At 35.9% G+C, this 15,997-nt stretch overlaps 1 protein-coding gene across 1 annotated transcript; it reads right to left on the bottom strand.

Moving 5' to 3' along the window:
• Positions 1–1,613: 1,613 nt before the first annotated feature.
• On the bottom strand, positions 1,614–14,780 carry SPO11 (SPO11 meiotic protein covalently bound to DSB). The gene is made up of 13 exons (XM_009696554.1): positions 14,773–14,780; positions 13,213–13,326; positions 10,133–10,221; positions 9,450–9,516; positions 9,128–9,236; positions 8,424–8,510; positions 7,102–7,138; positions 6,770–6,879; positions 5,759–5,858; positions 4,383–4,420; positions 2,730–2,806; positions 2,405–2,516; positions 1,614–1,733 (listed from the first exon to the last, which is right to left on the bottom strand). Exons 1-13 carry the CDS (start codon positions 14,778–14,780, stop codon positions 1,614–1,616), a joined length of 1,068 nt encoding a protein of 355 aa, XP_009694856.1.
• Between the last annotated feature and the right edge of the window lie 1,217 nt (positions 14,781–15,997).

The following is a 15,997-nucleotide window of genomic DNA, read 5'->3' on the forward strand; positions in this document are numbered from 1 at the left end:
AGCGCCTGCGCCCTGGCCAAGCGGGACGGGAAGGGACTAGGCGCGGGCAGGTTCGGGTTCGTGGCGGTGCGGCGTGCTGCTGGGCCCCGAGGAGAGGCCGCTGTCCCGCTGCCTCCTGGCCAGCAAGGGCGCACTTGGGAGCAGCCGCGTAGTGCCCAGCCCGGCGGGGCCTTCTTCCCCGGTCCTGCTCCACTGCTACGGGCCCGCTGGGGACCTCCATGACGCTGCCGCTACGGAAAGAGAAAAAAAGATTAATTACGTTTTCTTTCCCCGTGCTGTGAGGAACGAGGTCAACTGGGCAGTGGTGTTTGCAGCGCTGCAGTAGACGTTGCAAATACGGTGGTTTTCTCTCCGTCATCGAGGAATCAAGTGGTCAGGCGGGTCAAAGCACTTTCAGCTCTCGTTGGTGCTGCTGTGGCACCAAATACAACTACTGCAGCGTGGGGATCTTCACCTCTTTAAATTCGAATAGCGTTAACCTTTGGTGGAACGCTGCCTCGTGTGTTTTGGAAGCTCAGTTCCTCTGTCAAGGCCAGACGTAGAAAAGTTCCCTGCTCCTGAACCGCACGTAAGGCCCCTTGCCTGTGCGTTGATCTGACGGCGGTGAGCACTACCCCCTTGCCACTACACCTGCTGACGGAACAGCCTTGTGTTTGTTCTACATCTAGATTGTTTGTGCACCTGGACACTAGAAATTACTAGTAGTAGGTAGTAAAACTGCTACTGCACAGTAAATAAAAAGTAATTTTAATTCCTTTTGAATTTAATACTGGTGGAGCAGTAGTAAACCAACTGGGTAAGTCAGTCTACTGAAAAATATAATCTGTAAGATTCATGCTGATGACTCTGTAGATTAATTTTGGAAGTATTTTCTATGCAGTCAATCTGATTTCCTCATGTAAAATTTATTGTACACTTTAATCACCACAGCTTCCTGCTCCTTTTTACTGTTTTAGAGCCAACTAAATAAAGTCGACAAGGGATTCTGTTATGATGTGCATCATTAACAGGATTGTTTATTAAATTCTTAATCAGTAACATCTGCTTGCTTACTTCTTCATTGAAGACAAATAGTAATTTGGTTGCTGGAACATTTATAGCTGCTTGAGATATGCAGTAATGAAGAATGATCTCTGACTTTTCCATCTGAATTTACAGCAAACACAAAATGCCACAATGCTGTACTTAATTTCCAAAAGGAGGCATGTGCAGTAAATTGTTAACAAAGTTTTTTACTCCCTTCAAAAATAAAAAGGTCGGTACAGCATCATCTTGTGCTTTAAGACAGTAGGCAAAGCAATTCCTTGATACATTTTTTTAACTTAACATTTTCTGGCCAGAAAGAACATGTTTCATTATCTTTTTATGTACGTACCATTGCATTTGGCATTGTTACAATACAAAAGGCACAGAATGGAAGCAACAGTATTCTGTAAAAGAATCATAATTTCTCTTATGGTTTGAAAGAGGAAAAAGAAATAATGATAATCTACAGTGATAAAGAAACCTAACAAGAAGCTGAAGCATACTGGTCTGTCTCTCTGTATTTTTTCTAAGAGCAATCAACAAAATAAATCAATATCAAGAAAAACATTTCATTTGCAAACAAGGATTCATAGCCATCCACCAAATTGCAGTTTGTTTGGTAAATAGACTCTGGAAAGGTAATCTGATGAAAGAGAAGTTAAAACTTGAATTTCAGCCTTCAGTTTAGATGCTGCCATAATTTCCAGCTAAAAAAAAGAACAAATTAGCGTGTGATGCTGTAATGGCTTGATCCAAGGTTAGGTAATTATTTAAGTAAGAATTACACTTGCTGGATGTGCATGTAGAACTGTAAAGTTAGTCTTACTGGAAATGGTGCTGCAAAATCCCTGTAACTGAGCTGAGTTTCACTTTACTGTATGTTCATCTGTTCTCTAGTGTGTACCTCACAGTAACACAAACAATCGGTAAGATGAGTATAAACAGGAAGGAGAAGGTACACAATACCTTTTCTTCCTTTCTAACCATTTCACACAATATAAGCCTGAATTGAGATTCAGACAAGATTAGAGGTCTAGTACTGAGTAAGTAACTGCTGTAAGCATTCCCCTACTTATAAAGATGTAATATATTCTGTAATATTTAGGAAAGCAGTAAAATTCCATGTGATCATCAGATGACTAATGGCAGGAAAGCTTAAAATGCTGCCAGTTGTGGCCTGTAAGCCATTGAGGCCCACGGATTCAGAGACATATCCCAGGGCATGGGCTGTCTCAATCTTCCCTTCTTTTAGGGCTGCAAAACCTGACCGGTTCTGCTGTATACTAAGAGTTTGTCCTCATAAAGAGGAGCAGGATGGCAGATGGTAGGATTTGTCCTGTGGGTAGTAAGAAATAGGAAACAATAGGTTTATACATACTTCTTTTTTCCACATTGGCTGACAAGCAATGTAAGGTCTCTTTTGTATACTTGCTAACTTATTTTGATCTTGCTTTGTAAATGGAATCAGGATATCTTTGCGTATATTCAATCTGAAAAGAAAATAAAGTTGTTACATTTTCTCATATACTTAAAAATATTTATTCCAACTTATTTCTTTATATTAAGACAAAATAATATATGAAAAGAATAACAGATTTAAATGTCAGGTTTGTTTGTTTGTTTTTTTAATGAATTAAGTCAGATTGCATTTCCTGTCTGTGAAACAGAAGAGTACTTCTGTTTTGTTTGGGGAAATAACTAACCTCTCAAGATCAGATGGAAGGAGACCAAGCCACTTTATAGATGGAACGGTGAGATGATGGGCCTCAAAAGACATTGACTGAAATAAGAAAGGTCAACTATAACATGCAGTGACTTTTAGTTTAAATTATTTGAGTTATATGCCTTCCGAAGACATGGTCAGATTTTATTACAAAGATAATTGGGTATTTTCGCTATCAGAATGGTATAGGAGAACATAGTGCAACTGAAGCTTACCACATCCCCTTGCCAGAAACCGTTCCTTCACTAAGATTTGCACCCTTCAGCCTATGACAGATTCTAGACTAGTCCAATTTAGGCTGGTCTAGTCTGAATAGTTTTGTTTTGGTTTTTACAGCCAATATGAGTCTGATTGCCAAAAAAAAAAAAAAAAAAAAAAAAGCCAGGATGAGCAATGAAAAGCAAATCTGGAAATTTCTGGTATTTTCTGCTGGAAGGTATCACATCATATAAAAATAGCCCAAACAAAGGTTCATCTGGTCCAGTATCATGGCTACAGTAGATATCTTAGGGAAAAGTGTAAATAAAAACAAATAAGCAATTAATGATACTTCTCAGAATACTCCCCCGCTCCCAATGGTTTGTGACTCCAACTTTCTGAGCCAGAAGTGGTGGTAGTGTAATACTTGATTTTGTCAGGTTGCTTTTAGAATCCATGAAAACTTTTGTCATCTACAGCACCCTACAGCAAAGTATCACAGTTAAATTACATGTTGTATAAAGGAATACTTCCATCGTTTGTAATGAACTTGACATATTCTAGTTTCATTTGATACACCTGTTACTCTGTAACTGAACAAAATAAACTTTCAAAGGAACCTGACAATTTAATTTAATCCTGGAAGATGGTGTTTTATCAGTTTACACACCTTTGTAGGAGAGCTGAAGGCATGACAGCTCACCTGAAAACCTGGGACTTCGTCTCCCTGGATGTCCTTGGGGCATGTGTTATGACATATGTTTGAACTCTGACATCATCAATGTCTGAGAGTTTTCTGAAGTTCGTTTTGTTTTGGTTTTACTTTGGATGTTCTTTCTCCACTGCTCTGCTGAACAGTTTACCCTTCTGCTTCTGCCCTCTGCCTTCACCATACTCTGCCTGCCTTCCATATTTTCTTCCTATACCTTGTCTTTTAACAATGTAATATAATAATGCCTTCTTGTTCCCTCTGCCTCCTCTTCCGTAATGTTGCACACATGTATCCATAAGCTAAGCAAATCCTCACCTCAAACCAAAATCTTTACCAACATAACATGATTTTCTGGAGAATCACCCATCTCGCAAGTTATCTCCTCCTCCTCCCAAGATCCCTCCAGCCTTCATTTCTCTTCTAAGGCAGAAACAAAGCAAAATGGAGAACACTTTTCTATTTGGACTGCCTGAAAACTGCCTGTGCAGCAGGAAAAAGCTGTGAAATATAGGTAAATGAAACACCTGTCATTGTTATCCAGTTTCTTTTTGTTGCAAGAAGCCGCCATTTCTGCAGATAGACAAGGCCTAAAAACTGTCTTTGTGTTGAAACAAAATGATAAAAGGCAGTAACCATTCTAATGAAGGCTATAACATTTCATACTTTCCAGCTTCAAAGCTGGGCTACAAAACAATGTATATGAAGTGGAAAAATTATACTCACCACAGATCCGTATTTGTAGACGCACATTATTTCTACACCTAGGTTGCAGAATACCAAATGTCAAGTGTCTGTTTGTATGCACGCTGGGCATGTTCAAGAATACTACATTAAGAATTTAATTTTGTGGCATAACAGTTATGACTTTATGATTAGTGAAGTTCTTCATGGTTTACAATTATTTTTAGAGTATGTCAGAATAATCAGAATTTGACCACAATATGTCACCTTTATACAGTTAAATGTTTCACGCTATCTGTGCATGGTCAATTCAAAACCAAGGATAATCAGCTTTTTTACATGTTGTTCAACATCCATCACGGAAAGTGTCTTACTTTATCTCATGTAATCCATATCTCTTAATACTATTGCTTTGAGCAGCTGCTTCTCTTTTTGGAGTAATCTCCTTAATTTCAGGTGGGATCAGTGTAGATACATAAGATATTTTCTACATTTTGCATATGTGAATTCAGATTCTGAATTAAAACTAAGACATACACGCTCACATACACAGAATTCCTCATGAAACGAGGGAAATTTCAGACCTGCTGCTGATGTAATAGAACAGCACATCCAGAATGTGACGGACTCATTTTAGGATTAACTTTATTCCTGCTGGCATCAGACTTGTAGTTTCTAGCTTTCACTACTGTAAACTATTGACATGAGTGCTGAATTATTAATATAAGTGAATGTGAACTACTTTAAAACCAATAAAAGATTTTGCTCAAACATATTATTTTCTTCATGTGTGTCTGGCCTAAGGATCATGATGTAGTTAAAAATTTTGCTTTATACCAAACTGAACAAGGTTTACAAAAGTTCCTGTTATTTCCTTTTATTTTACAAAAGGAATAGTATAGCCAACAGCTGGAATTCTTGACAGAACACCATTTTCAATGGTATTTCACTCTGTAAAGATATAGGTAGGACATCCTGAGAGTTTTAGAAGTGGTCAAGTGCCTAACTCCCATTAAAATCAGTGGAATCATGCAATGGATCATAAAATTCCATTATCCTTATCCTCATTGTTAGGCCCACAGGTACTTTCAAAATCTAGCTCTATTCTGAGCTATGAATTCTATAAAAGTTTTTTTTCTTTTTTAGGTACAAGGTGAGATTCTTATTAATATCTCAAAGCACAACAAATCATCACAGAGAGTAAGGGTATATTCAATGGCGATGTAATGCCAGTATTGACGTTTCTGAGTTAAACTGAGTTAAACTCCCTCTATACTCCCAGAAATATTCTGCATAGATCAGGAACCTTCTGATTGTGTTGGATCTCTGTGCTCTGAGTACCTTCCCATAAAAGTGAGAAAAGACATTCTAAATAAATTTTGCTTTCCTTTTATGTCATTGAACCTCTACAGATTTACCATGTGGATCCGCATCCATAAGGGTGAAAATAGGAATTTTAAAAGAATCCCACAGCTTTCTGACCAAAAGTCTTGTATTAAGATCTGGTATGCCTCTACCCTGAGGAAATAAAATAAAAGCAGGCAGTTTTAAATTAATTAAAACAACATCTGGCTATATATGTGTTTACAGTTGTCATTTAAAAGCAAGCAAACAAACAAAATGCTGGCAGAAATATTTCTCCAGCAGCTATTTTGCAGGGAAAGTTCTCTGCTCCTATTTTGGCTCTGTGAGGAGGGAAGGAAGGATGGGCTGGGGAGCAGCACAGCAGATGTTCTGGATTACAGGCACTGTAGAAGTATCATACATTCCTCTGTTTAAGCAGTTTATTTGTAAGGTCTGGGAGTTGATGTGTAGATGTACCCTGGTATCTGTATAAGCTGGTGTAAGAAGGTCACTTTTTTCTTCTCAAAAATATTTATGGCACTAATAAGACAATATAAAACAAGTTCTTGGTATGACTGACTATAACTGGACAATACGCAGCACAGTATAAATGCTTATCTCTCTTAGGTATGGGGATATGTTTTTTCCTCATTGTGGGCCAAATTTGTCCCAGAACAAGTAGGTACACATAATCCATTTACACACTCCTATTAATTCTCCAGGCTCTTTCAGTAGAAACCAAAATCAACCAATTCTGTTTCATTTGGGTTTGCTAAACCTAGGATCCTGAAGGACAAAACGTTACTCAACAGTTAATGCTTTCTGAGACTGAGTGGGGCAGCTACTTTGCAGCAGCACATGAAGTTGATAAGCTACCAAGCTCTAAGGAGATGTTTGGAGGAAATAAATCTTTAGAACGTGTATTTTATATTTCTATGAGGATAATAACATTTAACAAATATTGTTAGACATATTTTATATTAATTTTATTATGGTCTTTGACCAAGTTTGAGCACCACTACAATGCTAAAGTATTATTTAAATTCTTGCGTCTAGCTAGACGATACGAAATGTAAGATGCATACCGTAATCATTATACACGGGGACAATTTATTGCAGAAGTCATCATCCAGGAGTCTCTGAAAAGTTGCATCTTTTTCTACAATTAACATAAATTTGGCATGTGAGATTAAATCTTTTCTGTTAAGGCTAGCTGCATGTAAAATGATCCATCACACCAATCAATTAAAACTAAATGCTCTAAAATACCTGTTCTGGAGCCAAAAGCAGTGTTCATGACTCAATTTCAGAGCCAACAAGCAAAGAAAAAATTACCAGAATGTTGTTTAACTTGGAATATTCTTTGTTTTTACTTTATTTTTTCAGGCTACAATGAGAGGTCTTGCTTAAAGGATACTTTTAATTCCTTGAACATTAGATGGCACAGTGACTGCCTAAAACAACAAAAATGAGATTAATCATTTTAAATCGAGAAAATGATATATTTTAAAATAACAACATTAGGTAATGAAGGACACAATTACATCCTGAAACAACCATTCATCTTCTATATACAAGATCAATCTTGACATTTTCACCTCTTTATGAGTGTATTCAACCATTGATATCCCGCTATATTGTATGGTTGTGTAGGAGTCCTCCTGTTATAACAAGATGCTTCTCAAAAGTGTTTGTGTGACTGTCATGAAAGATTATTCATCGTATGGGCATTACAATGTCCTGATTGATTTTTTATCTGTCTTAGTAAAAAAAAAAAAAGGTCAGCTTCATGTGAAGATTGCAAATTTAATACAGGCTTAAAATATTTAAGTGTTCTTTTTGGAAGATCATTAAATCCTTTCTTTTATTAACCTATAACCTGATTTTAAAAGTATTTTGGAGCAACAATTTGAAGATATAGTAATGTTTACTTTACATCTCATATTAGGCTTGGCTCAATCTGGCAAGCATATGGATGAGAAAACAGGAACTGGAGAAAGAACTTGGCAAAAGAGCATGTATATATTAAAGTGTGTGGTCCGTTTTTATTTCTGACTGCTAAATCACCTCCAGTGCCAGGGTGGAACAACTCAACAAATAAAAATACAAAGAGCTGTAGAAGAGGACTGATAACAGGCGACTTTAAGCTCTGCTTAAAAACAAAGTATAATAGGCAGCTAAGGTTATCTTTCCATATTGAAATTACTGACTTAGGCTTACAATGAACACATTTTCCAGGAAATCATGACAACAGTCAGCAAGTCTGAGTTCTGATTGTGCTTTCATGCTCTGCACGGCTATAGAAAATCTTTTGGGACCAGATTAGTTGAATCTCATCTCCTCAAACCACTTTTGGCTCTTGACTCTTATGAAAACGTGGTTATAAACTTCTCTTTAGCTCAGTACCACCTGTGACAAAATTAGTTGACAGTACAAGTCCTTCTAATGTCTGTGATTCCTGTATAAGTGATAATCCTTAGACCAAACAGCCTGATATTATATATCTTTGGTTGTACAGTGCTGGGTACATGGAGACAATATCAACTCTTATGCTGATGGAGTATCATCATTAAAATTCTGTAAATGAGAACATAATTTGGGTCCAGAAAGAGATTTCTTTCTCTAACTACAGAGGCTCCGTTCAGTCTCTCATCTGTGCTGTTGCTACTAGAGGAGTCTGCCCAGTGTGGTAGGAGCAGCTCATTGAGGACCATATGAGTATGTTAATATAATACATACTGTTGCACCGCAGGTACAATTCACTTTTGTACCATCTTCCTCAGTGTAACTTAAATTACCAGCAACAAAACCTTTAGTTGTAGACAGCTGAAAAAAATAGTAAGTTGTACACAGTAAACTGGAAGTTACATGCTGTTATGTTACTATGTTGTACAGGCAAAACAAGAAACTCCTGAAAAGGATTCTGACCCATAATAGCGGTTATCTACTGCCATCAACCTTTTAGACACGTAAGCAATGTTGTTGTCATCATGGACATAAAGGCATACTTACAATAAAATATGTTAACAACTGCCTTTTTAGATACAAAGGAATTCTTGTAAGACATGAGATACAACTAAATTTGAAAGGTTGTTACATCTCTGACATTCTTTAAATTTTCATTTAACCCCCAAGTTAGCAAATCATTTGAGTACAAATTGCTAAACAGGTGTCTTGCACTCTGAAGCTTAAGCACTGCCTTTACTAGGTAATAGCAAAAGGCCCTGTGATTTTAGCTGACAGTTTGCCCCATACTCTTTGGAGCAAGCAAACTCTATGAATTTTCTCTGAAGAAAGAAACCTTTCAAGAGCTATGATAAAGCATAATTAGGTTTCATTTGCACAAATATTTCCTATTGATTACTTTTCTTGATATTTCACTTTTCAGTTCAATCTATATGATTTGGAAATAATGATAAAAACATTCAAAATAAGCCACTTACTATATGTAGACTTCTCCGAGGTATCTTAAGCATGCAAGAAATGTCATTGATTATATTGTCCACAACACTTTGGCTACCAAACAGTAGTGTATCTGAATAATATATATCTCTATCAAGACAAAATATTGTGTTTGTAATTATAATACTGAAACAGCTGTAGGCTCATGAGGATTTTATAGAGGGCATGGATAATCAGATCAACCTAAAGCTTTTTAGGTACAGGAGCCCATTATCCTGCAGGTTTGCATCCTCCAGGCTATTTTTCACAATAACATTCTTAAAGTATAATTTTATTTGAAATTACAGAAATGTAGTATGTTACCTTTTAGTTGCATAAGTATTGCTCTGCACCATCTTGTAGATCATAGATAATATTTTGAGCATCAGAGCTGAAAAAATACATTTTACAAAATATTTTATCCATTTTCAAAAATGCATATACAATAATTTGACTTTATATTCACCCATATTTGTGTCTCATAAAATAAAACTTTGAAACATATGTTTTAATGTGCTGTGAAAATACAGAGAGACTGTACTAATCAACAGACTTAATAATTTCTAGAATAATTAGAAAAAATACAATGGAGTTAAGTGAGAGAATGTATGCCCTGCTGTCCGGGCCAAAAAATTAAATGACTGAGTTGTTAGAAAAAGAAATTAGCTTTTTGTCTGTATTCCAAGATTCCTTTACTAGCTAGCTTTTTCAAGAACAGTGATGTTTTTACATTAAGACCTTTTGAATATGTCCGCAGCTGATATTCATTCAAGGAGGGTAGAAACTGTAAGAATGCTGTATTAATTTCACTGTCACTCATTATAATTTAATAGAGAAGGGAAAAGCTGAAGGGCTGGTCATAATATCAGGTTATATTAGCCACCCACTTCTAAATCACAGTGCAAATTTTTTTTTAATGGTTTGGTTTTGGTTTTCTTTTTTTACAAAGTTTTGAACTAAAATACAAGAAAAAACAAGAATTCTTCTTTTGGACTTTTTAAACTTACCAAATTTTGGTGCTGATCTAGGGCAGTCACTTCTTATTTGTTTTGTGGTACAATGTGGCATCATCTGTAGACCTACAGAATCTTTAAATCTGATACATTGCAAACAAATACAATAAAACTTTAAACTTATTAAGTATATATAAATTGTTCTCTGCAAGGCAATTCAGACTCAGACCCCTTTCCTATAATCAAATATGCTAGTGCTATTTTGAGACTGTACAGAGTGGAGTTGGAGTGGCCAAAGGAAAAAGGCAGGCAGTAGACATCATCTGCCAAAATGACCCATTCAAAACATTACTGAGCTGCGCTGCACCTGATCAATGGCTTCAAAACAAGAAAGAGTTTCTCAAGAAGATGCTTCAAGACTGAATTTAAGCCTAAAATACATATGTTTCCAGACAAAAGCAGAGACAAGAAAAATATTTTATACATGTTTATAACTGTTAATATGTCAGCATCAATTATTATTTAGCATGAAAACAAAGGAATAAATGACAGGAAAAAAATGTGAATCATTATTAGAATACAGTTCAAGTCTGACATAGTGACTTTCTGATGTAGAACATATGAAAAGTGTTATTATTTTGTATTACAATAATATTATCTAATTTATGCCCTTAAATTATCAGAATAACTCAATTATATTCCACTATTAACTTCTGGAAACAAAAATCTGGTCCATCCTATTCTCTAAACAGTTGTTTAACCTAAATGATCAGATCCTTTCTAATCCTACATTTCATGCTTCACCATTTCATGTCTGAAGATGCACATTTCACCAAAAGAATCAGTTATTTTCTTACGGATACTTCATTATTTTATTTAAAATTATTTTACTGCCTTATGAGATGACAGTCCTGTCTCTAAATAATTCTTTTTCATTTCAGAGTTTTGTATGTACTTTTAAAAAGTATTGGTGGTAAATTGTCTGTAAGTTTATCTAAAACGACATAATGTTTCTAAATTTCCTTGTGAAAGGTTTTGCCCCACGCATCCTTTGGGCGGCAGAACACACCACGGGGCAGATACGTAAAGCGGCAGCAATAATAACAAACAGCACAGTGTAGCATCTGTCTGCCACCTTTTAAAGTAACTTTCTTGCCTTTGTGCTGCAACACTTAAAAGATATTTGTGCTTTTTCACTTGCACGCTCCCTACATTGTAACTGCACGGGAGGAAAGCAGTAATCAAAACTTTAGTGGATTGCTCTCTCAGGTTAAACAAGGAACACTCCCTTCAGAAAACGGCACACTGAAGAACTTGATCAGTGTGGCTCCCACAGATACTTCGTAAAGGCAACTGCAAACTGACGTTAGATCGGACATCCAGCAATCCTTCCTAGGATTGCATTTACCCTAGTTTTGTTTTGGTTTTTTTTCCTGGAAAGATACAGCTGGAAAACAGAAACCGACTGTACTACTTTAGGCCTGGCATTCTCACTGATTGACATCCTTCTCAGGTAAATACCTCTCTGGGCATCTACAAATGTTTACAAGGAACGTTTAAAATGTGAAATCATTCTCTCATTCTACTAGTTCCCACCCAACAGATTCCAGCTGTGTAGGTTAGGTATGAAAAGGCTGCCTAAAAAAAGAAAAAAAGAAAAAAGAAAAAAAAGAAAAAAAAAATGTCCCACTGGCTAATATATTCTTCCACTCATATTATATTTTGGCATTCTGGTTTTTGTTTTATTTGTCTATTTATTTTTGTCTTCTGAAACTGCTGTATCAAAGTGGGATATAGGTCACTATTCAACAGAAATACGTATCTGAGATTACATTTCTCCACTATAAATAATGGTTCAGCTTTTTTTAATGTGATTGATGAGTCTTATTTTTAACATACTGTGATGATAACTTGTTTTAATTTGAACATTTTTCCCCCTATGTGTTCTGATGGCAAATAACATCTCACATTTGTTTTTCTAGCCTAGAATGCCATTTCCCCAAAGACTGCCATAAATTGCAAAACTTTGTTACAGTATTTTAAAGACATCTGAGTGAAACATTTTTGTCAAACTATCAAGACACAAAGCATTAAATTCCCTGGAACATACAAGCCTCTCTGTTAACTGATTAGCTTCAGGCCCCTCAGGTTTTTTTGACTGACATAAATTTATTGTTCTCATTAAATGAGTATTCCACCAAAGTGTTACACGTGGAAGATTTGCTATGCTTATTCAACCTCAAATGTTTGTAATGTGTCCACTTACAAGCACCTCTGCAATCTTATCAATCTAAACATCATTTAACCCATTGACATCCAAAGCTACTACAGGGCAAGAAATGGATTTGTATCTTCCTTTATCCTTTTGCTTCTGTATTATAGAAAGCAATTAATCTCTCGGTTTCAGGTATTTTCAGTTTAAATGAGCTCCTTGGAAAAACACTGTTGCACAAGCAACTTCTACAAATCACAAAGTGTGTTATAAAAGAGGACAGGTTGCTTTTTCTCTGATCCTGTCTAGATAAGCTGGCATAAGATCTGAAATTTAGATAACATATTAGAAGCTTGGTTTGCTTTATTTGTCTGGTAATGAACTTAGAACACAACATGGAGGTAAGAAATACAACAGGAAGAGGTGAGATGCATCTTCTCTGAGAACAAAAAGGTAAGTTTATCACTATCATTTTAAGAAATAAGATACTATGAGGAAAAACAGAGAAAATGAAAAGAGGAAGCACAGAAAGTGCATTGGAAGATGAAATTGCTAGTAAATGTTTCTAGCTTAAACCAGATTTTTTCACTCTAACACAACTTACCATTTCTGGTTTGTACTGCTTCCAGAATATGATTGTTTACAGGACCTCCCTTTCCTTTCTAACTCCTATTACAGTAGTTTTACATTCCCCTTTATGCTATGGTCTGCTATTACTTAATACATGATGCCTGTTCATGCAGAGTGGTTACTAACCATTACTTTTTTTTTGTCCATTACTTTTTAAGAAGTCAAAGAATATATTGATTCTAATACTTACATAACTATGTATGAATAACTTTTCTGGAAGTTACATAACCAAATTTATATTCATGGCATTTATATTAATATAACACAGGGCTTCAAAATATATACTACTTACTCTATGTTCCTCCAATCTGATCTGTTAGCCAGTGTAAGAACAGGTGCTTTTTTTTGGGCCAAGCTTTTAAGTACATCTTGAATAACATTTTCTATTGCTTCAAGAACTTCAGAACTGAAACAAAAAAAATTAATAATACAGATCATATGATAAAATCCAGTTCTACTTTGAGTTTTGATCACCCATCCCCACTCCTACAAAAATCATGTAATCCAAAACTGCTTCAAGGATATATTTGTTTCAAAAATGTGGAGGAACTATTTTGGTTTTTAATTTTGTTTTGCTCAGTTTCCCTAAAAACTTTGACTTTCCATTTCAGATGCATGACTGAGGACACAATTAAAAGTGCATTTCTATTCAGTCCTGAAACCATCAAATTTTTTACCAGCTAAAGTTTTAGACCAACTTGCTAGTTTATGACTAGTGATTAATGTTTTACTATAAATGATGTAATATTGGCTTTGGCTATGATTTGGTCTAAATTGTTTTTAAATGCTGTAAATTTTAAAAATGTTCAAGAGTACAAATACTTCCTGTTGTACCATTGCACGTTAACCTTTTGATCTGCTGCCCTGAACAAAATGTTATGGGTTTTAATTATATGAAGGCTTCGTCTCAACAGATGCAGTGTGAAAAGAATAAAATCTGTATCTTTCGCCTAAAAAGACAAAGTAACCTTGCAGCAGGTCCCTTGCAGCAAAACTGTAGGCTGGTTTGAGTGTTATGACAGATGCTTTTTGTTTCCATAAGCAATCTGACACCAACATTTCAGCTGTCCTTAAAAGTACAAGTGTACTATATAGCATCGTAAGTTTAGGTAGGGATTAAAAGAATATACAAAACTTATTTTAGCTCAAAGTTTTATCAGCAAAGTCCAATTTTGTCATTAAGTAATATACTAAGAAAAGATGAGTCAATAGCAGTGCACACCACACAAAATCAGTGCCACTGTTACAAAATCAGCAAGAATGATTTTTAAAACCTAGCTATGAGTCTCCTTAAAAAATAATGAAGTGTCATTAAAGCTCTCTTCTGTCAGCTGAATATGTTTATTCTATTTTGTAGCTCAGTTTCCACTTACTCCTCATTCTGCTGAAACTAGATTATCATTTTTTGAAAACAATTTCTGGAAAGTATTAACCTTTTACTTTGAAATGTTACTCATAATAGTATCTGTACAGAAAAACCCTACTAGTATTTCTAACATTTTTGTCCAGTAACATTAAACCGTTCAACAACCACAATGTAAGATTTTTTTCTGTTTTTTCAGACGAATAAACTTGGACACAGAGAGACTACTGGCTTTCCAAAGGCAAAACAGTGAAGCATTTGCAGTGCTGTTAATACAAGAAGGCCTGGTCATGCAGCCAATAAGTAAATTCATTTTGTACTGTATAATAGCTTCATAATCAAGCAAAGCTGACTATGGTGCAGACCTCCAACATAACGAAAATTAGAGTGTTGAAGACAAAAATATATATGGGCAGATGGATGAAAGAACAGATAGGTAGATAGGAAATCTAAACCATGTCATTGCTTTGATACTCATAAATATTTTACTTATTCATTTGGTTCTTTCCACTGTAACTGTCTTAATATTCCAGATGTACTTCAAAGTTTGCTGCAGATTTTGAAAGTCTAGGTTTCTGTTCCAATCCCAATATCCTGATTTGTTGGCCAACAGAAGTTGAAAATGTGGCAAAACAGGAGGAAGAGGACAGCAATTCTCTGTGTACCCCCTGCTGATATTCTGTCTCTTTTTGCAGAGATTAACTGAATTTTAATAAGCAAACATAAAATACTGGCCAAGTATGCCTACTTAAAATTCACTCTGGTTTCGTTAACAGCAAAATCTGAGCAGAGAAGGGCTAAGCACTCTATATCTCACAGGGTTTGCCTGATCTAACAGGTTGCAGCATGAGTAGATACTTATTTCTGTATAGGACAAGAAATTATCTTCAACATTAATAGCATAAAGGATTGATATGATAGCACCTTTAGCAAGCAAACAATATAAAACCACAATATAAACAGTTACAAATAAAAATCTGCAATGTAACAAATCAACACACTCCAAAATCCAGAACTGTATATCGCTACAGCCATGCAGTTCACATACCCTGCCACAAAGACCTCCTTTTCCTTTTAAATTACTTTTAAGATGCTGCCAGTCTGTTCTAGCCTCTGAGGCTGACATACCGTATACGGAAGGAGTCTTTAAAAAAATGGTGAGAGTTTTTTGTTAGTGAAATTCAGTATATTTGTTTTGTAATGGTTTTCTGTATTTCTGTCTGTACCTACAGACTTTTTGAAGAGGTCTGAGGGAACAGAGATGCTGTTTGCAGTGTGAGAGCCCCTTCTCCCCTGTGTTTTTGTACAGGAGTATGTTTTTCACTTTTGCACAAGCCCATTAGGTGCAATGGTGCACTACCTACTTAAGTATTACCACAGAAAGAGAGTGTGGGTGCTATTTTTCACATCTTTTACCTAGGGACGTGGCTCTCATGGCCAGACAGGCTTGTTTCCTTGAAGCTGGCCTTGTTCCCAGCTGACACTTCAGTGGAAGACACAGTGTGGTCCTCCATGAAGGTTGGTGCAGACCAATCCAACTTCTCTGGAAGGGATGAAGCCATGTTAAAAAGACGCAAAAGAGATTACCAAAGAAATTTGAAAAGGCTATTCTGCATGCTAGACTTAAAATTCATGATCTGAGGTCAAACAATAGGGCCGGAGAGAAAAAGCAAAAAATTTCTGTGGAAAGCAGAGTCCCGATTTTCCCGCTCTT

This window comes from Cariama cristata, unplaced genomic scaffold, assembly GCF_000690535.1.
Source record: "Cariama cristata isolate BGI_N322 unplaced genomic scaffold, ASM69053v1 scaffold22073, whole genome shotgun sequence".
Taxonomy (NCBI): Eukaryota; Metazoa; Chordata; class Aves; order Cariamiformes; family Cariamidae; genus Cariama; species Cariama cristata.

Bases quoted from the DNA above. Each gene is read 5' to 3' on its own strand.
- SPO11 (XM_009696554.1), bottom strand. The intron at 4,421-5,758 runs GTAAATCTGTAG...TCTGCAACCTAG, and splicing joins TATGGATGCGGATCCACATG to GTGTAGAAATAATGTGCGTC. The intron at 1,734-2,404 runs GTATGTATAAAC...TCTTTTTTTTAG, and splicing joins AGCCAATGTGGAAAAAAGAA to CTGGAAATTATGGCAGCATC.